This window comes from Haematobia irritans, chromosome 1 (genome assembly GCF_050003625.1).
Source record: "Haematobia irritans isolate KBUSLIRL chromosome 1, ASM5000362v1, whole genome shotgun sequence".
Taxonomy (NCBI): Eukaryota; Metazoa; Arthropoda; class Insecta; order Diptera; family Muscidae; genus Haematobia; species Haematobia irritans.
The window spans coordinates 259,882,775-259,908,332 of record NC_134397.1 but is presented as its reverse complement, the minus strand read 5'-3'; the positions used below and the strand labels follow the sequence as shown (position 1 = coordinate 259,908,332).

General features: G+C 32.8%; 1 protein-coding gene across 1 annotated transcript in view; it reads right to left on the bottom strand.

The window, feature by feature from the left end:
- Ser (protein serrate) overlaps positions 1–25,558 on the bottom strand; it is a 177,451-nt gene that overhangs the window by 144,649 nt on the left and 7,244 nt on the right. The window contains exon 2 of the mRNA XM_075290884.1: positions 1,604–1,721. Within this exon, the coding sequence (XP_075146999.1) occupies positions 1,604–1,721 (118 nt within the window). The remainder of the gene's footprint in view (positions 1–1,603; positions 1,722–25,558) is intronic.

Sequence of the window (25,558 nt, the reverse complement as noted above, 5' to 3'; positions counted from 1 at the left end):
ATAAATAAATTGTTGACAAAATTTTCTATAGAAATAAAATTTTGACAACATTTTCTATAGCAATAAAATTTTTACAAAAAAAATAGCAATACAATTTTGACAAATTTTTCTATAGAAATTTGAAAAAAATTTCTGTAGAAATAAACTGCTGACACAATTTTCTATAGAAATAAAATTTTCACAAAATTTTCTATAGAAATTAAGTTTTGACAAAATTTTTTATAGAAATAAAATATTGACAAAACTTTTTATAGAAATACAATTTTGACAACATTTTTTATAGAAATAAAATTTTGACAAAGTTTTCTATAGAAATAAATTTTTTTACAAAATCTTTTATAGTAATAAAATTTTGACAAATTTTTCTATAAAAATAAAATTTGGACAAAATTTTCTATAAAAATAAAATTTGGACAAAATTTTCTATAAAAATAAAATTTTGACAAAATTTTCTATAGAAATAAAATTTTGACAAAATTTTCTATAGAAGTAAAATTTTGACAAAATTTTCTATAGAAATAAAATTTTGACAAAATTTTCTATAGAAATAAAATTTTGACAAAAATTTCTATAGATATAAAATTTTAACAAAATTTTCTATAGAAATAAAATTTTGACAAAATTTTCTATGGAAATAAAATTTTGACAAAATTTTCTATAGAAATAAAATTTTGACAAAATTTTTTATAGAAATAAAATATTGACAGCATTTTTTATAGAAATAGAACATTTTCTATAGAAATAAAATTGTGACAAAATTTTCTATAGGAATAAAATGTTGACAAAATTTCTATAAAAATAACAAAATTTTCTCTAGAAATAAAATTTTGACAAAATTTTCTATGGAAATAAAATGTTGACAAAATCTTCTATGGAAATAAAATATTGATAACATTTTCTATAGAAATAAAATTTTGACAAAATTTTCTCTAGAAATAAAATTTTGAAAAAATTTCAGTAGAAATAAACTGTTGACAAAATTTTCTATAGAAATAAAATTTTCACAAAACTTTCTATAGAAATAAATTGTTGACAAAAATTTCTATAGCAATAAAATTTTGAAAAATTTTTCTCTAGAAATAAAATTGTGACAAAATTTTCTATAGAAATAAAATTTTGACTAAACCTTCTATAGTAATAAAATGTTGACATAATTTTTTATAGAAATAAAATGTTGACAAATTTTTCTCCAGAAATAAAATATTGAAAAAAATTTCTATGAAATAAAATTTTGACAAAATTTTCTATAGGAATAAAATTTTGACAAAATTTTCTATAGAAATAAAATTTTTACAACATTTGGTATAGAAATAACATTTTGACAAAATTTTCTGTAGAAATAAAATTTTGACAAAATTTTCTACGGAAATAAAATCTTGACAAAATTTTCTATAAAAATAAAATTTTGAAAAATTTTCTGTAGGAATAACATTTTGACCAAATTTCTATAAAATAACAAAATTTTCTATAGAAATAAAATTTTGACAAATTTTCCATAGGAATAAAATTTTTATAGAAATAAAATGTTGACAAAGTTATCTAATCTAAAGTATTAAGTTTTTTTGTATTATAGTCTTTAGTAGACATTTTCGATTTTACTTACCCGTTGTTTTTGTACTTCTTATCTCTAAAGGAACACCACAGCAATAACCCGTTAATAGATGGTTATTTGTATTTGAAATTTCTAATATTTCTAATTCGAAATTACCAATGGCTGATATCTGAAATGACAACAGAGAAAAAAATATAAAATTACAAAACAAATAAAACCATTCAATTTTTTTCCATTTAATATATTTATTTATTTTTTTGAAAACTTTCCTTAATTCAAAATCATAATATTCCATGAAATCCCACAAAACCACAAATTTTGATGTGTCAAACCACAGAGTGTTTATGGAAGAAACATTGTTGTGGACTAGCCACTAACCTGCCAAGCAACCACAATTAAAAGGCGCTTAGGCAAAAGATTAACAACAAAAACCACAACATGACGCCAATTTTTAGTCCCCATTAAAATGATAAAAGGGGGAATAAAGGAATTTACAATACTTCTCACAAGTTTCCTTGTGGAAAAAAAGCTTCGTAAAAAAATTCTAGAAACTTGTTTCTCTTTCATTCGCGTTTTTCTTTCCCACTAAGTGAAATTATTAACTTTGCTCTAGCTTTGTAGCTCACCCCAGACACATGAACGGACAGGTATCTATCCAAGGGATTTTTATGTGACTGGTTACATGACATAAAGTTCATTAAGAAAACCTAAGCATAACTTGGTTTAAAGGAATTATAACAAATATGACAATCTTCCTTCAATGTATGATGTCCTCTTTATGCGTTTTACATTCTTTACAGTCGCATGTGTCAAGATGTATGCCCTGTCCCATTATTTGGACAGGAATCTAGACAATTTCCGTTGAAAACGAATTGATTACTGGCTTAAGTGAAATGCAGGAAAACACCATTTATATAAGGGGATTTCTTAGAAACATAGACCAGCGAATAAATGGATAAGTATTAAGGGTTTATGTTAGATATTGGAGGAAGCGAATAAAAGTATTTTCTCATCAACAACTTTGATAAAAATCTAAACTTGACTTTTGTAATTATTATTTTTTATTTTTTATTTTTTAACTGAATGTTGAAAAAAAGTCAAGATTTTTTTGGTTTTATTATAAATTGTTATAATGAAATAAAATTAAAAAAACTATATTCTATTAAAACACGTTAGATTGTTTTACGTACTCAATTAAAAATTAAAGTAATGTTTTCAATTAGAGCAGAGTCCTTTAAAATCTTGTTAGCGACAACTTAAATTTCCAAATTCGATGTATACTATAAGTATATATTATACTTTGTTTTAAGTAAAAAAGTCTTTACAATAAAGTGTTGAAACAAATTTCCTATTTTTAAACGGTTGTTTGCTTTGTAGTTAAGATGCAAAAAGTCAAAAATTTTAAACCGATTTCATTAATTTTGAAGATTTTTTTTTTCAGAATTATTAAAGCTAAGTCGACTTTAGTCAAACAAAATTTTCTTTCATATACCCAATTTTCAGTTGAATCACTTAACCATTAGGCTAAAACGACTTCATTGAAAAGTTTATCGACTTCTGGACAAGGAAAAAATACTTTATATCAAAGAAATTGCGTCTTCTATGCTATTCAAAATTTGGCATCGTACTTTAAAGACATGAAATCTTTGACCTCACAACAAAATTTTTTCAGCGTAGTGTTGCAATCTGCCAGCTCACAACTCTGTCGCATAGCTTCAAATTTTCTAAGTTATACGTATTCTATATTTGTGTTATTTACAGCAACATAAAAGATTAATCTCACCCAATAAATGCAACTACTAAATTACATTTTCGTGCAATTATTTTTTGCAACTTTCGACATAGATTAACTTAACAGTGGATTGATAAACTTAATTTTTTTTTTATTTGATTTGATTTTTTTCAAAAAAATTAAATTTTTGGCGATGAAGCCGAGGTGAATTCAACAGAGATTGTAGGTCGAAAGAAATGCTCTAAAAATTCCGAAAGTAAACAGCAGTATACTGTGTGGGTGTTTCCATATGAGCCAAATCCAATAAACGTTTCTCGCGCACGAACTCTAGAAATACAATTTTGAGAAAATTTTCTATAGAAATACAATTTTGAGAAAATTTTCTATAGAAATACAATTTTGAGAAAATTTTCTATAGAAATAAAATTTTGACAAAATTTTCTATATCTATAATTTTTGTCAAAAATTTATTTCTATAGAAATTTTGAGCCAAATTCAATAAAAATTTCTCGCGCACAAACTCTAGAAATAAAATTTTAGGAAAATTTTCTATAGAAATAAAATTTTGAGAAAATTGTCTATAGAAATAAAATTTTGAGAAATTTTTCTATATCTATAATTTTTGTCAAAATTTTATTTCTATAGAAATTTTGAGAAAATTCTCTACACAAAAAAATTTTGACAACATTTTCTATAGAAATAAAATTTTAAGAACATTTTCTCTATAAATATCTCGAACAAATTTTCTATCGAAATAAAATTTTGACAAAATTTTCTATAGAAATAAAATTTTGACAAAATTGTCTATAGAAATAAAATTTTGACAAAACTTTCTCTAGAAAAACATTTTGGCAAAGTTTTCTATAGAAATAAAATTTTGACAAAATTTTCTATAGAAATAACATTTTGACAAAATCTTCTATAAATTCAATATCTGTCAAAATTTTAATTTTCTTGTTCGTGTTTTTCCATCGTAAGTTCTCCTTTGTTGTCGAAGTGATGATCGTTAAAATATTTAAAATTGAAGGGATATTTGTACACCCAAAATTTTTCGCTAATAACAGGGATCATTTTAATTAACCACAAAAATTTGATCAAAAACTTCAAAATTTTTTTTTATTTGGTAAATTGTTTTATTTTCTTATAGCTCTTAAAAAATCTCCCTTTAAATAAATTTTAGTTGTGATTAATTGCGTGATTGATTTAAAAAAAACCTTCTGTGAGAAGATTTTAAAATATTAGTACATATTATGGGCTGAGCACAAAACCTAGCACAAAATTAAGGGTATATAATCGTTGGTCTTAAGCCGATCGTTTTACAGGGTACGTATCCAACCATATATCTGAGCCAAACAATCAAAGTCGATTTTTCGTTTTTTACGGCGTCAAGATTCGGTTAGCCACAGTTAACTGGTCCATTATGATCCTCAATAAAAATCAAATTTTTTAATTTTGGCCAGCACGAAAAGTCTATTAATCGGTTGGTTGGTGAAAAGTCGATTTAGACACTTTTTGAACATAAAGACGATTTTAGCAAAACTGAACAAGTTGCTTTCAATGGAGATATCGTCATGTGAGAACACTTAATAGTGAACCAAAGAGCAATCCTGATGATTGATCTTACGAAAATTCAAGCTTTTTCCATTGTCTTAGTTTTCTCAACATCATCGGTGTATCAGTTAAGCAACCTTCATACACATGAAAAACCGGAATCAGTCACAGCAAGAAGAAGAAGAAGAGGAAGATGAACCATACGACAAGATTGACATTCATACGTATTGGACATTGATGTTGACGATGATCACAGGTGTGGATCTGGGAATTCAGTCATTCACTCAGTCAGTCAAACAGAGTATTTGCTTTCCATCTCTAAAGGCAGATGAGCAAGGAATACAAAAAATAAGCACATGCACACACACACACACATTCAAAAGAAATTCTCTGATAAAAAAGAGAATATATTGTAAAGTACGTAGGAAAATATCCACACACAAAAACACTAGACACATAATGAAAAGCTCTGGAAAAAATGGGACGAAAACGACCATCCAATGTATATTGGATGATGATGATGATGACAATGCTGATGTTAAAGAAGACGAAGAAGAATAAGATACCATGACATTAACCGACATTGATCAATCCTCACGGAATTTACAGAAGATTATTTTGCTGCATGAGACAGCAATGCAATGAAATAAGGGATGTCATTTAGAGATATTTTTTGGCCACTTCCGGGATTTAAGCACTTAACGTTGAATGTGACGGTTTAAAATACACTAAGTTTTCTAAATAAGAGATCTATGTACAGAGAGAAAAAAATATCGCAAACATTTTTTGTAAATTTGTTTTCAAATTCGAATAAAAAATTAATTGACTCTATTAATCGTTTTAATTAATTTTTTATTTGACATTAAAAACATCTAATTGATCATGTGGATGTGAATGGAGGGAGAGTGAGGCACGGTTGCCACAATTGGTAGAATTCTATCACAAATGGTGGATTTTTTTACTGTTTGGTAGAATGGTAGAATTCTTGATGTTTTAATAGATTTTGAAAAATCTTCCTCTCTCCAACTAAGAGGTACTTCAATTTTCTATTAGCACAATTCTCAATAACAATTCCCTGGGAATTTTTTCCCTATTCCCTGTTCCCCTATTCTAAACAAAATCTCCCTGGGGAATTTTTCTTTATTCCCTTTTCCGTTATTCTAAATCAACTTCGAAAATGGGAAATTTTTCCCTTGGGTAAAAATTGGTATTACAAATAACAATAAAAAGGGAAAAACGATGACATTTTTGGGGAATAATTCCCCCCAAAAAATCAAGGGAGTTGTAACCTAAATGCATCATTTCTCTGTAATTTCCGGTCAAAAACCTTAAATTAAAATTGATGATGGGATGCATCCAACTACCGAATGCTCATCTCATGGTCACTGATCTGTACATATTTTAAAAATTCTTTTATATAGAAAATATAGGTTTTACATTTAAACTATAATATCCCTTCCTGTTTTAATGTAGGTGCTTGTTTCTTAAAGGAGCAATAATGCGAACATGTGTCCCACGTGGCGTAAAAAGCTGAAGAAATTTACTAGTTTTCTTCTTCCGTTTTGATGAAATATATCCAATTCGGACATAGGTGTTCTTTAAATATATTTATGACTTCTTTATGAACTTTGTTCAGGCTACTCTGGGCCACAGATAAGTCTCGATCTTTTCCTACGCTCTTTTTGGTAGCCACCTTCGACAAAGAAGCGTAGCACCTAATCTTACTAGAGGAGATAATCCAAAAGACTTGCATTGAGGTGGAATGTGGACCGCTAATACATCCAACAGGTATTTGAAGGCTGGATTATTTACCCTATAATATTGTATCAAAGTGGACTGAATTATCTAAGTGAGTCCGAATCAAATCGGGCTGCCACTTTAAGCCAATAAATCCCATGAACTAAGTAACAACCTCTTCATGTACAAGTATGTAGTTACAACGTTTCAGGCAACTCATGTGGGTTAATGGCATCGCGTAGCTTTCTCCTTCCTATCCTTTAGACCTTGTTACGTTGATACGCCTCTCCTCAGCTACTACCATAAACACGGCACTAAACATTTATGATGTTTTTCGCGTTTAACTCAACATTTACATCAATTTAATACAATTTCAATTCAAAATTTTAATATTAAAAATTTATTAAAATAAAACAGTTGAAGTAAAACAGCTGACTTCGAATACTCGGATTTATTTCTCCCATGTTATTCCCTTCCCCTACTGTTTAGAATAGGAGGATTTTATTCCCGGGGAAAATTAATTCCCAGGGAACACATTCCCTAGGGAATATTCAGAATTGGGCTATATATAAATTCTAAATAAAATTTGATAAAAATTCTCTATAGAAATAACACTTTGAGAAAATTTTCAAGAGAAATACAATTTTGACAAACTTTTCTATAGATATGACATTTTGAAAAAAATGTCTATAGAGATAAAATGTTGACAAACTTTTCTATAGAGATAAAATTTTGACAAAATTTTCTTTAGAAATAAAATTTTGACAAAATTTTCTATAGAGATAAAATTTTGACAAAATTTTCTTTAGAAATAAAATTTTGACAAAATATTCTATAGAAATAAAATTTTGACAAAATGTTCTATAGAGATAAAACTTTGACAAAATTTTCTATAGAAATTTAATTTTGACAAAAATGTTTATAGAAATAAAATTTTGATAAAATTTTCTATAGAAATAAAATTTTGATAAAATTTTCTATAGAAATAAAATTTTGACAAAATTTTCTATAGAGATAAATTTTTGACAAAATTGTCTATTTTTTCTATTTTGACAAAATTTTCTGTAGAAATAAAATTTTGACAAAATTTTCTATAGAGATAAAATTTTGAGAAAATTTTCTATAAAAATAAATTTTTGACAAAATTCTCTAAAGAAATAACACTTTGAGAAAGTTTTCAAGTGAAATACAATTTTGACAAACTTTTCTATAGATCTAAAATTTCGAAAAAATTTTCGATAGATATAAAATTTTGACAAAATTTTCTATGGGGATAAAAATTTGACAAAATTATCTATAAAGCTAAAATTTTGACAAAATTTTCTAAAGAGATAAAATTATGACAAAATTTTCTTAGAGATAAATTTTTGACAACATTTTCTATAGAGATAACATTTTGAAAAAAATTGTCTATTTTGACAAAAACTTCCGTAGAAATAAAATTTTTACAAATTTTTCTATAGAAATAGCATTTTGACAAAATTTTCTATAGAGATAAAATTTTGACAACATTTCTGTAGAAATAAAATTTTTACAATATATTCTATAGAAATAAAATTTTGACAAAATTTTCTATAGAGATAAAATTTTGCCAAAATTTTCTACAGAGATAAAATTTTGACAAAATTTTCTATAAAGATACAATTTTGACAAAATTTTCTATAGAGATAAAATTTTGACAAAATTTTCTATAGAGATAAAATTTTGACAAAATTTTCTACAGAGATAAAATTTTGACAAAATTTTCTATAGAGATAAAATTTTGACAAAATTTTCTATAGAGATAAAATTTTCTATAGAAATAAAATTTTCTATAAAAATAAATTTTTGAAAAAATTTTCCATAGAGATAAAATTTTGAAAAAATTTTCTGCAGAAATAAAATTTTGACTAAAGTTTTTATGGAGATAAAATTTTGACAAAATTTTCTATAGAGATAAAATTTTGACAAAATTTTCTATAGAGATAAAATTTTGACAAAATTTTCTATAGAGATAAAATTTTGACAAAATTTTCCATAGAGATAAAATTTTGACAAAATTTTCTGTAGAAATAAAATTTTTACAATATATTCTATAGAAATAAAATTTTGACAAAATTTTTTATAGAGATAAAATTTTGACAAAATTTTCTATAGAGATAAAATTTTGACAAAATTTTCTATAAAGATACAATTTTGAAAAAAACTCTATAAGAACAAAATTTTGACAATATTTTCTATAGAAAAGATTTTTGACAAAATTTTCAATAGAAATAAAATGTTGACAAAATTTTCTATAGAAATAATAGTAAATTTCCTATAGAAATAACATTTTGACAAAATTTCTTATAGAAATAAAATTTTGGCAAAATTTGCTATAGAAATTAAATGTTGACAAAAATTTCTATAAAAATTAAATTTTGGAAAAATTTTCTATAAAAATAAAATTTTGACAAAATAAAATTTTGACAACATTTTCTATGAAAATAAAATTTTGACAAAATTTTCTATGAAAATAAAATTTTGACAAAATTTTCTATGGAAATAAAATTTTGACAAAATTTTCTATAGAAATGCAATTTTGACAAAATTTTCTATAGAAATACAATTTTGACAAAATGTTCTATAGAGATAAAATTTGACAAAATTTTCTATAAAATTATTGAAAAACTTCAAAATAAATTTTTCTTTATTAACTGATAAAACGAGTGGTGGATCAATGGCGGAGTTATTTTCTTGGATAATAATCAGAAATATAAAAGTTACTCTTATATCCATATTAATATTTACTAATATCGAAAATTTAAATTTTTTACTTCAAACATTTGAATTGAATTTTTCTGAATGCCAGACTGAAGTAACAAAAGTTGCAGATTCACCTAGATACTAAGTATACAAAAATTTTCTGTGGTAGATCCATGTGATTTCGTCTCTCCGAAATTCAATGACATCTACAACCCCTTATATAAATGAGTATATGTGTGAGTTTTTCTGGATACATTTCCCAATGATGAAGATAAAACTGATGATGCCAGTTGCCGCATGTCAATGTTAAGATGGTGATGGCTTGTTTGTGATTTTCTTAGTTATCGGTTACAGTGTCACTATGGCTTAAAAGTGAAAATATTCTTTGCAAAGAGTTTCATTTTACTCTTTGTTGGAATTTTAGAGAAGGTTTACGTTAAATATAAAATATGAATTTCATTTAAATATGGTAAGGGTGATAATGAATAAATCTCATCTTTAAAATAAAAAAACTTTCAATAAGATTAAAAAGTAGGCACCATAAAACTAAAATTTGGATAAAATAAGCAAAGAAAAAGCAAGTATGTAAGACCTTAAGTTCGGCCGGACCGAATCTTAAATATCCATCACTATGAATCAAAAGCAATAGTCTCCTTTCGTCGTCATAGCGGTTTACTTGAAAAATCTATAAATCTCGGTCTATATGGGGACTATATTAAAACATGGACTATATTAAAACATGGACCATGCACACCTATTTATGGACCTAAAATAACTCGAGTTTTTGAATTTCATGTAAATCGTAAAAAAATTGTGATTTCTAGGAACCCAAGAAGTCAAATTGGGTTCTCGGTATATATGGGGGGGCTATACCAAAACATGGGCCGATGCACATCATATTCGGCATACCTATTTCTGGATTTAAAGTACTTCTGGATTTCGGATTCCAGGGAAATAGGATTAAAATTGCGGTTTCTAAAAGTTCAAGCAGTCAAATCGGGAGATCAGTTTATATGGGGTAGGGTGGCCAAAACCGACACCGGTTTATCGGTTTCAGTTACGCAAACCGAAACCGGGTAGTGAAACCACGAAAATCGGTTTTTGACCATCGGTTAATTAGTTTACAGTATTTCAATGAAATTTCGATCTATTTCGCCATATGATTCTTCCGAAGATGAAACCCAATTTTCACAAAATAATCTTTGACCACAACACTCGACGATTTCGCATATTTTCCTTCGAATCGGAATTTTAGTCAAACGCAATTTCCCTTCGTTGTAAAGTTTTTTCTTTCAGAGAAAATAAACCCGAATTTATTAGGAGCGTTGTGGCGATAGTCCCATTTTTAGTCCGACATCTACCATTAGTAAACGTTGTCATGTTTCATACAAAATAAGCGAAAATATTGTGCAAGTTAACGGCATTCAATTTTTCTACCACACATGGAAGTAATTCTTACACTCATAGAAAAAATCATGTACGGCGTGCTGATTTCAAAACGATTCGTTTATGAAAGTGAATCAACACACATGTGGTGTCAAACTGAGAACAGGCAGTGTCAATATGACAACGATAAAATGACACCATGCGTTGTCAAAACAACAACCAGCGTTCATGATCTGAAAGCGTTATGGTTACGACTTTATAAACAAAATAAAAAAAAAGATTTCCGCTAGCGTGAATCGAACCTGTGTTTTCTGCACTATACGCGTTAGCAGTCGCCTTAGCACATTGCATCACCGAGGGAGTTGCCATAATAACGTCTAACGATTATTTTAAGACTTTTCATGGCCAAGGAAAAATTTTTCTATTATTTTAAATTATTCTATGTAGATAGCTTTAAAATGTTCCTTTTGTTTCTAGGAATTGTCATTTACTAATTGTCACTAATTTTTATATTTTCGGTTTTAAATGGTGATACGGTCAAAATTTGGTCAAGGGAAAACGCGTGTAAATCGGTGAAATCGTTTATTTAAAAAATCAAATTAAATTTCTTTTTCAAGTTCAATTGGTATAAAATTCAGGAAAAATATTCAGTTAGGCTTTCGCTTTTCCAAATCCGAATTGCCGGGCCTCACGCTTGACACCTGCCATCAGATTTTGTACAGCCACCTTGTCCACCTTCTTCGCCGCAGAAAGCCAGTTTGCCTTGAACTGCTGCTCGTCCTTAGCAGTTTTTTTGGTCTTCTTTAGGTTCCGCTTGACAATAGCCCAGTATTTCTCAATTGAGCGGAGCTCTGGCGTGTTGGGAGGGTTCTTGTCCTTGGGAACCACCTGCACGTTGTTGGCGCCGTACCACTCCATGGCCTTTTTACCATAATGGCAAGATGCCAAATCCGGCCAAAACAGTACGGAACAACCGTGTTTCTTCAGGAAAGGCAGCAGACGTTTATTCAAACACTCTTTCACGTAAATTTCTTGGTTGACAGTCCCGGAAGCTATGAAAATGCTGCTTTTCAAGCCACAGGTACAGATGGCTTGCCAAACCAGATATTTCTTTGCGAATTTGACAGTTTTATGTGCTTGAAAATATCTGCTACCTTTCCCCTTCCTTTTGCCGTATAAAACTCCTGTCCCGGAAGCTGCCATTACCATGTCCATTACCACGCAGTCAAACTTCGTCAGCATCGTCGTGTACAGCCTCCGGGATCGCGCTTTGGCCGTCGTATTTTGTTTATCATCGCGATTTGGAGTCACTACCTTCTTGTAAGTCGATAGTCCGGCTCGTTTTTTGGCTCGATGCACGGTTGTAGACGATACACCCAGCTTATTTGCGGCATCTCGGAGAGAGAGGTTAGGCTTTCGTTTGAAACTACCGCAATTCTCTTTGTCGTGTCAGCGGCTTCCGATTTTCGATTTCCCCCCGATCCAGACTTCCTGGCTTTCGACAAACGTTCCCCAAACACTTTAATTACATTTGTAACGGTTGATTTGGCAACTTTTAGCGATTTTGCCAGCTTTGCGTGCGAGTAGCTCGGATTTTCGCGATGTGCGAGCAAAATTTTGATATGCTGCTCTTCTTGCTTGGACGGCATTTTGACAACTGAAGAGTGAATTCCAAAATCAAAATAGGAGCAACATTCTACACACACACACCTTCAAAATGAGGGGTGTTCAGGTTTTTTAAATGCAAAATTGAAAGAAATACGTCAAGTTTATATTGACCAAATTTTGACCCTTTAACCGGTTTTGAGCAACCTAACAACCCGAAACCTGTTTTTACAATATTTGGATTTTCGGATAAACCGGTATTTGTATACTCTAATATCTGAGGGTTTCAAAGCTTCTCTAAGTGGTTTCACAGCAATGTGGAACGCCGTTCGGACTCGCCTATAAAAAGGAGGTCCCTTGTCATTGAGCTTAACATGCATTCGGGCAGCACTCAGTAATAAGAGAGAAGTTCACCAATGTGGTATCACAATGGACTGAATTGTCTAAGTGAGCCTGATACATCGGGCTGCCACCTAACCTAACCTAACCTATACCCTAATATGGGGGATCAACCAAAACATGGATCGACAGAAACCATATGTGGCACACCTATTTAATATCAAACAAAACGGATACAAATTGCGGTTTCTAGTAGCTCCAGATGTCAAATCGTAAGCAAGGTCTATATATGGAGGATAAGCCAAAACATGGACCGATAAACACCATTTTCGACTTTAAACTGCCTGTCCGCCTGTCTGTGTGTTTTTCTCACGCTACAGCCTATAATTGAAATTTTGCACAGACTCGCATTTGGTCTGCAGCCAGGTCAAGTTCGAAGATGGTCTTTATCGGTATATGTTTTGGCTTATCCTCCATATATAGACTTTGCTTTCGATTTGACTTCTTGAGCTTATAGAAACCGCAATTTTTATCCTATTTGTTTGAAATCAGGAAGAAATTCTAAGACGATATAACGATGTCCGTCCGTCTGTCTGTCTGTCTGTTTTTCTCATGCTACAGCCTATAATTGAAATTTTACACAGACTCGTATTTGATCTGCAGCTAGGTCAAGTTCGAAGATGGTCGTTATCAGTCCTTGTTTTGGCTTATACTCCATATATAGACCTTGCTTCCGGTTGCCATATCTCCAGAAATTCCGATTACCATATCTCCAGAAAATAATTCAAGGCTTCAATACCTCATATCCTATTGAGTATGAAATACTTTTCCAGCTCGGTTAGGTAACGTAACATAACTGTTTCATCTATAACTCCCTCCCAAACATTGGTGGATATCTCAGCAATTTAATCTATTCCCTTCATCCTTATTTAAATACATTTTATGGGTAAAATATACACAGATTTATCTCAACATTACTTACAAAATTTGTTTCACTACGCCTTTTAATTAGAAAATGAAAGAGAAATACTTTCAAATACAAGTCTTGAATTCCGGCTAAGCATTTTAGAGGCCATTTAATAGTGACCATTTGATTGGCTTTAGTGATGTGAACCAAACAATGACAAAGATGATGCGGATGATGCTGGCGGTGATGGTGGTGGTGGTGGTGTCTGTAACGTGTGCTGATGATGCCGCCAAGTCACATTCATGTCCATGAAGATAATGGTCTTCGATTGTTGGAAGTAGGAGAAGAAGCAACATTTATAGCACTTTGACTAACTCCGAGGAATCAAAAGTATGTCGCAATGGTTCCTCTTCTTCGCCTTTTTTTGTTTGTTTATTTTTTTTATTTCTCTTAAAGCTAACCAATGCGAATGGAATTTGCATGACATCGGCCTCATTAACGAGTTGTCAGCGAATGTCTTTGCCTGGGATCAAACTAACTTGGTGAGGGGCAATAGTACAAAAAGTTAACCAATATAAAATAACATCCCAGAATACTTTTGCTGCTGATGGTCAAAGAAAAAATACAACCAGCAGCATTGACATTGAAATGATGACTAAAGAGAAACGAAGGTGTATTTACTAAGGATTTCATTTCATTGGAATTAAGAACACAGACCAATCACCTGAAGATGGGGGATGGTAATGGAAGTTCTCTGGGAAAAAGAAGATTTAGAGAATAAATGGCTTAAGAAGTATGCAAAAATGTTTCTTATAAAATAGCTCCTGATACACTGAAAAAGTATTTAATTATTTTATGTTGGTTATGTGACCCACAGTGTGGGCCTAACCGGAATCAACCAATCACACAACTGAGAAAATTTTTGTAATAAGACGAAATCGTTTTAAAACCGTCTAACCGAACCATATCGAGAGATACAGATAAATAATGCAGCACTTCATTGATATGTGAGTAGTTCATCACACTGAAAAAAATATTGTCGTAAGATCAAAGATTTCATGTCTTCAAAATACGCATGCAAATTTTGCTTAGCATAGAAGACGCATTTCTCTAATATAAAGTTGTTTTCCTTGTCCAAAAGTCGATAAACTTTTCAATGAAGTCGTATTAAAAATGCGTATCATAACATGAAAGAAAAACTGTTTGGACTAAGGTCAACTTGACTTTAATAATTAGAAAAATTCTTTAAATTTAATGAAATTAACTTTAAATTTGTTTTCTTTTTGCATTTTGACTACAAAGCAAAAAATCTTTAAAAAATAGGACATGTTTTTCAACACTTTAATTTAAAGACGTTTTTACTTGAAACATAGCATAATTTCTACTGGAAGTCGAGTCTTAATTTGGAAAATACACTCAGAAAATTTAACGTCGTAACTAAAGGGTGATTCTTTTGAGGTTAGGATTTTCATGCATTAGTATTTGACAGATCACGTGGGATTTCAGACATGGTGTCAAAGAGAAAGATGCTCAGTATGCTTTGACATTTCATCATGAATAGACTTACTAACGAGCAACGCTTGCAAATCATTGAATTTTATTACCTAGAAAAGTTGGCAGAAAATCCGCTTTTTTATCGACAAATTTTGTTCAGCGATGAGGCTCATTTCTGGTTGAATGGCTACGTAAATAAGCAAAATTGCCGCATTTGGAGTGAAGAGCAACCAGAAGCCGTTCAAGAACTGCCCATGCATCCCGAAAAATGCACTGTTTGGTGTGGTTTGTACGCTGGTGGAATCATTGGACCGTATTTTTTCAAAGATGCTGTTGGACGCAACGTTACGGTGAATGGCGATCGCTATCGTTCGATTCTAACAAACTTTTTGTTGCCAAAAATGGAAGAACTGAACTTGGTTGACATGTGGTTTCAACAAGATGGCGCTACATGCCACACAGCTCGCGATTCTATGGCCATTTTGAGGGAAAACTTCGGAGAACAATTCATCTCAAGAAATGGACCGGTAAGTTGGCCACCAAGATCATGCGATTTGACGCCTTTAGACTATTTTTTGTGGGGCTACGTCAAGTCTAAAGTCTACAGAAATAGGCCAGCAACTATTCCAGCTTTGGAAGACAACATTTCCGAAGAAATTCGGGCTATTCCGGCCGAAATGCTCGAAAAAGTTGCCCAAAATTGGACTTTCCGAATGGACCACCTAAGACGCAGCCGCGGTCAACATTTAAATGAAATTATCTTCAAAAAGTAAATGTCATGGACCAATCTAACGTTTCAAATAAAGAACCGATGAGATTTTGCAAATTTTAGGCGTTTTTTTTAAAAAAAAAGTTATCAAGCTCTTAACAAATCACCCTTTACAAGTAAATTCCATAATATTGAGTAGTTCAAAATTTTACTCACAGTTAGTTAAATTTAACTATAGATGAACAAAATTAACTCAGTGGAAGTAAATTGAACTTACGGCCATTACCAGCAAAATGGTTAAGAACTCCCAGTGGGTTCGTAAATGGATTGAAGGTTAGGTTAGGTTAGGTTAAAGTGGCAGCCCGATTAAATTTCAGGCTCACTTAGACTATTCAGTCCATTGTGATACCACATTTAACTAAAAGTACCTATTACATATGGGCACTTCTAGTCTTAACCACTGAACCTTCTCTATTATTTACTTTTGTGGAACCAACCAGATTGCTCCAAAAACATTAACAAACTGCTTAAGTTAACGTTTTCCAGGTCAGCCAGTAATCTAAAGCTATATGCTCCTAAAATTCGCTTACGCCTTACACAAAAAGCAGGACACTCACACAAGAGGTGTTTAATTGATTCCTTTTCCTCCACGTCATGACAGCTTATACAATAGTCATTATACTTCGCACCTATAGTTTTTGCAAATTCGCCTATCAGGCAGCGACCCGTTATAGCAGATATTAGGAGTGCTATCTGACGCCTTGAAAACACTAGCATATCTAGTGTGCGGTTTAAGTTTAAATGGGGCCATATTTGCTTGGTGTCGTTACAACCCTTGCAATTTTCCCATCGAATATTGGCCATCATAACAGCCTTCTCACGCAGTAAGAGCTTGCAGGTGGCCAGAGGCATACCAACAGATTCTAGTTCCCCTGGAATATGTAAGGTAGTTCCTAGCCTTGCTAACACATCTGCTTCACAGTTCCCCGGTATGTTCCTATGACCAGGCACCCATATTAGGTGAATATTGTACTGCTCAGCCATCTCGTTGAGAGATTTGCGGCAGTCTATGGCCGTTTTTGAGTTAAGGAACACAGAGTCCAAGGATTTTATTGCAGGTTGACTGTCTGAGTATATATTAATGCCAATATTTGTTGGAACATTACTTCTCAGCCAATTCACCACCTCTGGTGAAGCAAATATATTAATAGCGAGTACGTATTTTCTCCAACGTACGAAAAAGTTTCTCAGCGTTGCTGAACTTTTACTGTGCAATATTACGAAGTCTAGTTGGACACGAAATTTCCATTTTTAGTATAAATAAACTAACGACGAATGTCAATTTTAACTACCGTTGAGTGAATCTACTTCTAGACAATAAAGGGTGATACGGTCAAAATTTGGTCAAGGGAAAATGCGTGTAAATCGATGAAATCGTTTATTTAAAAAATCAAATTAAATTACTTTTTCAAGTTCAATTAGTATAAAATTCAGGAAAAATATTCAGTTAGGCTTTTCCAAATCCGAATTGCCGGGCCTCAGGCTTGACACCTGCCATCAGATTTTGTACAGCCACCTTGTCCACCTTCTTCGCCGCAGAAAGCCAGTTTGCCTTGAACTGCTGCTCGTCCTTTGTGGTTGTTTTGGTCTTCTTTAGGTTTCGCTTGACAATAGCCCAGTATTTCTCAATTGGGCGGAGCTCTGGCGTGTTGGGAGGGTTCTTGTCCTTGGGAACCACCTGCACGTTGTTGGCGGCGTACCACTCCATGCCCTTTTTACCGTAATGACAAGATGCCAAATCCGGCCAAAACAGTACGGAACAAGCGTGTTTCTTCAGGAAAGGCAGCAGACGTTTATGCAAACACTCTTTCACGTAAATTTCTTAGTTGACAGTCCCGGAAGCTATGAAAATGCTGCTTTTCAAGCCACAAGTACAGATGGCTTGCCAAACCAGATATTTCTTTGCGAACTTTGACAGTTTTATGTGCTTGAAAATATCTGCTACCTTTCCCCTTCCTTTTGCCGTATAAAACTCCTGTCCCGGAAGCTGCTTGTAGTCGGCTTTGACGTAAGTTTCGTCGTCCATTACCACGCAGTCAAACTTCGTCAGCATCGTCGTGTACAGCCTCCGGGATCGCGCTTTGGCCGTCGTATTTTGTTTATCATAGCGATTTGGAGTCACTACCTTCTTGTAAGTCGATAGTCCGGCTCGTTTTTTGGCTCGATGCACGGTTGTAGACGATACACCCAGCTTATTTGCGGCATCTCAGAGAGAGAGGTTAGGGTTTCGCTTGAAACTACCGGCAACTCTCTTTGTCGTCTCAGCGGTTTCCGGTTTTCGATTTCCCCCGATCCAGACTTCCTGGCTGTCGACAAACGTTCCCCAAACAGTTTAATTACATTTGTAACGGTTGATTTGGCAACTTTTAGCGATTTTGCCAGTTTTGCGTGCGAGTAGCTCGGATTTGCGCGATTCGCGAGCAAAATTTTGATACGCTGCTCTTCTTGCTTGGACGGCATTTTGACAACTGAAGAGTGAATTCCAAAATCAAAATAGGAGCAACATTCTACACACCTTCAAAATGAGGGGTATTCAGGTTTTTTAAATGCAAAATTGAAAGAAATACGTCAAGTTTATATTGACCAAATTTTGACCGTATCACCCTTTAAGTGAGCCTGATATATCGGGCTGCCACCTAACCTAACCTAACGGTCTGTAACTATAACTTGTTGTTGGGTTAACAATAATCTATACTCAAAAATAATTTACTTGGATCCAAAGATTTTGACCTTCCCTTAAGGATTTTGGCATTGATTCCGATGCGGCTTCTTTAAAATAAAGTAAATTTTTAAGGACCGATCTAGCTTTAAATCTGGGGTCACTAATTTGAATACAGATCTTTTCAAATTCGAAGTAGGGAAGTCGACTTCCAGAATACCTAAAAAGTTGAATTAGAAAAAACAATATTACGACTTTTTAAAATTTTGAGGAACTTTCCATACATTCGGAAGCTAATTAGTTAATCCATATCTGTATTTCAACTACTTCTAGATCTTTAGTTTGAGTAAATTTCTTGTTAACACACAACTTCCTTTACAACCAATCTTACAACTCCCTTTAAAATCCAATCAACATTCAATCACTATTGTTTTTTTGCTTATGTTTTGCTGATCAATAAATTTATTTAATATGTGGTTTCCAATCATCTCCAACATCTACATCTTTATTATTCGTAACCTCAATTTAATATAGGTTGGTTGTCCGCTTGAGACTTTTTCCAACCTCAATATTGGATGAAAATGTTAAGACTTTAGCTTTTTGTGGTAATGTTTTGTTTTTTATTTTGTATACAATGCAAATTACCCTTAATTGAGGCTTACGATTATTTTATGTAAATTTCCAAGTTCAAAGCAACTGAACGAGTGAGTTGATGTGAAGTTGTATGTGAGATTGTCCTTAAGATGAGGAAATTCAAAAATATCTACCCAAAAATCAGTTGTCGACAGAGGAAGTTATTGTTGAATATTTAGCTCAGGCATTTTGGGTGAACAAAACGATACTGATGATTTTACGATAATTGCGGGAAACGATTGCAATAATATTATTTAACTTAATTATTGCTACTGGTTAAAGCGTAAATTACTTGCGGCCTGATTAAAATACTATTTTGGATTTTGAGAATGATTTTATTAATATTATGTTTTGGGAATATTCTTTATATACAGTTTATTCTCTGCATTTATGCCTTTTTAACGACAACTTGATTGTTCGTCATTTTCAGCCCCAGAAATGAAATATTCGGGAGGAATGTTAGGTTAGATATAGTGGCAGTCTGTTATTTTTGGCTTATTCAATACATTGTGGTACCAAAGGTTGTGAATTGCTCTCTTATCAATGAGTATTGCCCGTTTTAGCTCAATGAAAAGAGGCCTTTTTTATAGGCCGAACGGTATTTCACATTACGAACACACAGAGTAAGAATATGATCATTTTGACGATGAACTGAATATTTCAAATAGTACCAAATAGGTCAATATAGTACAATTTTACTTTTGGGAAGCGAAATGCACCAAACTAAGTACAATTGTACCAACTTTTACATTCACTAATAGAAAAATTTCGTTCCACAATCGTTAACGAACGGTGACAAAATGAAACTGAACGTTCACAAAAAAATCAAAGCGGAATGTTCACTATTTCGCCCACCGAAGTTCAGGATTTCATGAACGGGATTCGTTTGTATTTGGCAATGAAAAGTCTTAAAATATTCGTTAGACGTTGTTATGGCAACTTCGCTGGAGGTGCAATGTTCCACACTGTGGAACAGGGTATTATAAGTTAGTGCATATGTTTGCAACACCCAGAAGGAGACGAGATAGACACATGGTGTCTTTGGCAAAAATGCTCAGGGTGGGCTCTTGAGTCGATATAGCGATGTCCGTCTGTCCGTCTGTCCGTGAACACTTTTTTGTAATCAAAGTCTAGGTCGCAGTTTTAGTCCAATCGACTTCAAATTTGGCACAAGTATGTGTTTTGGCTCAGAATAGATCCCTATTGATTTTGAAAGAAATCGGTTCAGATTCAGATATAGCTCCCATATATATATTTCGCCCGATATGGACTTATATGGCCCCAGAAGCCAGAGTTTTAACCTAATTTGCTTAAAATTTTGCACAAGAAGAACAATTAGTACTGTAGTCACGTGTGCTAAATTTTATTGAAATCGGTTCATATTTAGATATAGCTCCCATATATATCTTTCGCCCGATATGGACTAATACGGTCCCAGAAGCCAGAGTTTTACCCCAATTTGGTTGAAATTTTGCGCAGGGAGTAGAATTAGCATTGTAGCTATGCGTGCCAAATTTGGTTGAAATCGGTTCAGATTTAGATATAGCTCCCATATATAGCTTTCGGCCGATTTACACTCATTTGACCATAGAGGCAAATTTTTTGCTCCGATTTAGTTGAAATTTTGCACAGGGAGTAGAATTAGCATTGAAGCTATGAGTCCCAAATTTGGTTGAAATCGGTTCAGATTTAGATATAGCTCCCATATATATCTTTCGCCCGATTTACGCTCATATGACCACAGAGGCCAATTTTTAACTCCGATGTAGTTGAAATTTTGTACAGGGAGTAGAATAAGCATTGTTGCTATACGTGCCAAATTTGGTTGAAATCGGTTCAGATTTAGATATAGCTCCCATATATATCTTTCGCCCGATTTACGCTCATATGACCACAGAGGCCAATTTTTAACTCCGATGTAGTTGAAATTTTGTACAGGGAGTAGAATAAGCATTGTTGCTATGCGTGCCAAATTTGGTTGAAATCGGTTCAGATTTAGATATAGCTCCCATATATATGTTTTTCTGATTTCGACAAAAATGGTCAAAATACCAACATTTTCCTTGTAAAATCGCCACTGCTTAGTCGAAAAGTTGTAAAAATGACTCTAATTTTCCTAAACTTCTAATACATGTATATCGAGCGATCAATCATAAATAAACGTTTTCGAAGTTTCCTTAAAATTGCTTCAGATTTAAACGTTTCCCATATTTATACCCTGCGCCACACTGTGGAACAGGGTATTATAAGTTAGTTAGTTTGTAACACCCAGAAGGAGACGAGATAGACACATGGTGTCTTTGGCAATAATGCGCAGGGTGGGTCCCTGAGTCGATATAACCAGGTCCGTCTGTCCGTCCGTCCGTCTGTCTGTGAACACATTTTTGTGATCAAAGTCTAGGTCGCAATTTTAGTCCAATCGCCTTCAAATTTGGCACATGTTCCTAATTTGGGTCAGAATAGAACCCTATTGATTTTGGAAGAAATCGGTTTAGATTTAGATATAGCTCCCATATATATCTTTCGCCCGATATGGACTAATATGGACCCAGCAGCCAGAGTTTTATACCGATTTGCTTGAAATTTTTTACAAACATAACACTTAGTCGTATAGTCAAGTGTGCAAAATTTGATTGAAATCGGTTCAGATTTAGATATAGCTCCCATATATATCTTTCGCCCGATATGGACTAATATGGTCCTAGAAGCCAGAGTTTTGGCCCAATTTGTTTGAAATTTTGCACTAGGAGTACAATTAGTAGTGCAGTTAAGTGTGCAAAATTTGATTGAAATCGGTTCAGATTTGGATATAACTCCCATATATATCTTTCGCCCGATATGGACCAATATGGTTCTAATGGCCAGAGTTTTGGTTCAATTTGGTTGAAATTTTGCACAGGGAGTAGATTTAGCATTGTAGCTATGCGTGCCAAATTTGATTGAAATCGGTTCAGATTTATATATAGCTCCCATATATATCTTTCGCCCGATTTACACTCATATGACCACAGAGGCCAATTTTTTACTCCGATTTAGTTGAAATTTTTCACAGGGAGTAGAATTAGCATTGTTATTATGCGTGCCCAATTTGGTTGAAATCGGTTCAGATTTAGATATAGCTCCCATATATATGTTTTTCTGATTTCGACAAAAATGGTCAAAATACCAATATTTTCCCTTTTAAAATCGCCTCTGCGTAGTCGAAAACTTGTAAAAAGGACTGTAATTTTCCTTATCATCAAATACATATATATCGAGCGATAATCAAAAAAAAAAAAAACTTTGCGAAGTTTCCTTAAAATTGCTTCAGATTTAAATGTTTCCCATATTTTTTACTAACATTGTGTTCCACCCTAATGCATTAGCCGACTTAAATTTTGAGTCTATAGATTTTGTAGAAGTCTATGAAATTCTGTCCAGATCGAGTGATATTTAAATGTATGTATTTGGGACAAACCTTTATTTATAGCCCCCAACACATTAGACGGATGTGATATTGTATCGAAAATTTAGATCTACAAAGTGGTGCATATAGTCGGCCCCGCCCGACTTTAGACTTTCCTTACTTGTTTTCTTTATAAATTCGTAACCATTACGTTTTCAGATCATGAACGCTGGTTGTTGTTTTGACAACGCATGGTGTCATTTTAACGTTGTCAGATTGATCCCGTCTGTTCTCAATTTGACAACACATGTGTGTTGATTCACTTGCATGAATAGATCGTTTTGAAAAGACCACACCGTTCATGGTTTTTTCTATAGGTGTTCGTGCTACAAACTTCCCCACTTTTTTCTATAGGGTTTCTTGCTACAAACTTCCCCACTTCATAGACAATCAAACAATTTGTATAAAAATCCTGTCTCAAAACTTATTGAGTAGTTCTGGCAAAAAATTTGAATTGGGCTGAGTTTCCATAGTGGGTTGTTTAGCAAAAAATAAATATATATACGACAATTTTTTGACAATGTACATATGTTGTAATATCTTTACTCATAAAGATTTCGGAGATTTGATGAGCTTAAGACTCTACATTTCTAACTGAAATATTTTTTACTATTTTCAAAAAAGTTATAATATATAAAATCAAATCATGTTTAAGGTACTGATTTAAGTATCGACTAATTGCTCTACTGTAAATTTTAAATTCGAATTTGGCTTTAAACATATTTATAAGTGTTTTTTTGTTTCATTAAATTGTGTAAACTCAAATGTAGTTCATGTCTTCAAATGGTTTGTTTTTTTAAACCAATTTCCATCTTCAGATATTTTATTGGCTTGAAGGTATTTTCGAACATAGATTTTGAAGTGGACAAGTTTTTGTATGTACTTAAGTTTATTTTTAAGTGTTTATTTGCTGCTGGAGTAACTGTGCTGAAGATTTTTAAGACTTCATAATTGGATCACTGACGATCATTTTAGACATTATGACACATTGAATCTGCTAACTCTTTACGTTGGAGTGCCATTTTTTTCCCCGATATGGGTATTGGGATTGACGTCACAATGATGCGTGAAGAAACTACATCTTCAAAGTTGAAAGTGTAAAGGAGGTCATAATAAAGTTCGGAGGAAATGAATTGTTTCAACACGTGGTAAGGTTAGGTGGCAGCCCGATGTATTAGGCTCACTTAGACTATTCAGTCCATTGTGATACCACATTGGTGAACTTCTCTCTTATCACTGAGTGCTACCCGATTCCATGTTAAGCTCAATGACAAAGGACCTACTTTTTGTAGCCGAGTCCGAACGGCGTTCCACATTGTAGTGAAACCACTTAGAGAAGCGTTGAATCGAACCTACGACCTTGTATATGCAAGCTGGGCATGCTAACCATTGCACCACGGTGGCTCTCAACACGTGGTAAGCAATGGCCACATACCTTTTTTTTAACAATAACTAAATTCTCCACGAGTTAATGTTATTTTGTTCGGCCAACCATGTTATTTTGTCGAAAATTATATAGCCGCTTTCTGATTTATATCTGACAAAACAAATATTTTCCCGACAAAAATATTCCATGTTCCCAAATTCCAAAAATAACACTATGGTCTTGAAACAGGTTTGAGGTGAAAACTGAATAGATTTACTTGAAGATACAAATACGGTATGTAAGGGAAAATAAATCCGTATAAAAAAAATTTCAGCGCCACCTATATGTGAAAAATGAGTTAGGTTAGGTGGTAGCCCGATGTATTAGGCTCACTTACACTATTCAGTCCATTGTGATACCACATTGATGAACTTTTCTCTTATCACTGATGGCTGCCCGATTCCATGTTAAGCTCAATGACAAGGGGCCTCCTTTTTATAGCCGAGTCCGAACGGCGTTCTACATTGCAGTGAAACCACTTAGAGAAGCTTTGAAACCCTCAGAAATGTTACCAGCATTACTGAGGTGGGATAATCCAACGCTGAAAAACTTTTTGGTGTTCGGTCGAAGCAGGAATCGAACCCACGACCCTATGTATGTAAGGCGGGCATGCTAACCATTGCACCACGGTGGTGAGTTATATACGAATAGAAATTGGCATAAATTAGCCAAACGGGAAGAGATAGATAAGCCAAATTTGAACCAAAGATAAACTGCCAGAAATCTTCCGAATTGAAGTAATGTTGCATATACAAAACAAAGAGAAATATGTCCACTGTGGTCACATGGAAAAAGATGGGGGAGGAGGATTATATTATATCGCTAAACAATTTCTTTATTTTAAAGATCTTTGGCTCGGAATCAATACCAAAATCCTTAAGGCAATGTCAAAATCTTTGGATCCAAGTACACTTTTTTTTGGGGGGGGGGCGGATTTATATTCCCTTACATAAGTAAGGTTACCTCCCTTCCGTCTCATATCCTAGGATCCTTTGAACACTGAAAGAAAAAAACGGTTCCAAAGATTTTGTCTTTACACTATTGATTTTGGTATTGATTCCAAGCAAAAGTAGAGAAGAATTGATTTTTTTTTAAATTTGAGCCTTGCGTATTTGATTCTAGAAAAGAAATTTTAATTTATTCATTTTTTTAACTTGGGGATTTTAAACTTGGGTATTTTTAGCATTTTTCTACAATTGTGAATTTCGTGAGAACTCGGGTCTAAGTCACTGATTTGGACGATATCTCGAGCATTTGGATCAATCATTGGTCTCTTCGTTTAGTGTTTCGAAATCTTACCTAATTGCAGCACGAACAAAAATCTTATATACGTTTCAAATTTTATTCTATAACAGAGCCTTGTTCTTTTAGGGTTTCAACTTGTCCAACATTTATTGGAGATTTTTGGGAACGAAAGCAGCCCAATTTGCGCTACACGCAAAGAAAAAAAAAACGTTTGGAAAACGTGTACCGAAAACGTTTTTCTTTTGTTAGAGTTTTTTGAATTGCTTCGAAAAGTATACACTTTTATCACCAAAAAAATTCGTTTGTTACAAAATTTTTATTTTTTCAGTAAAAAAGTTATTTTTAAACCAACAA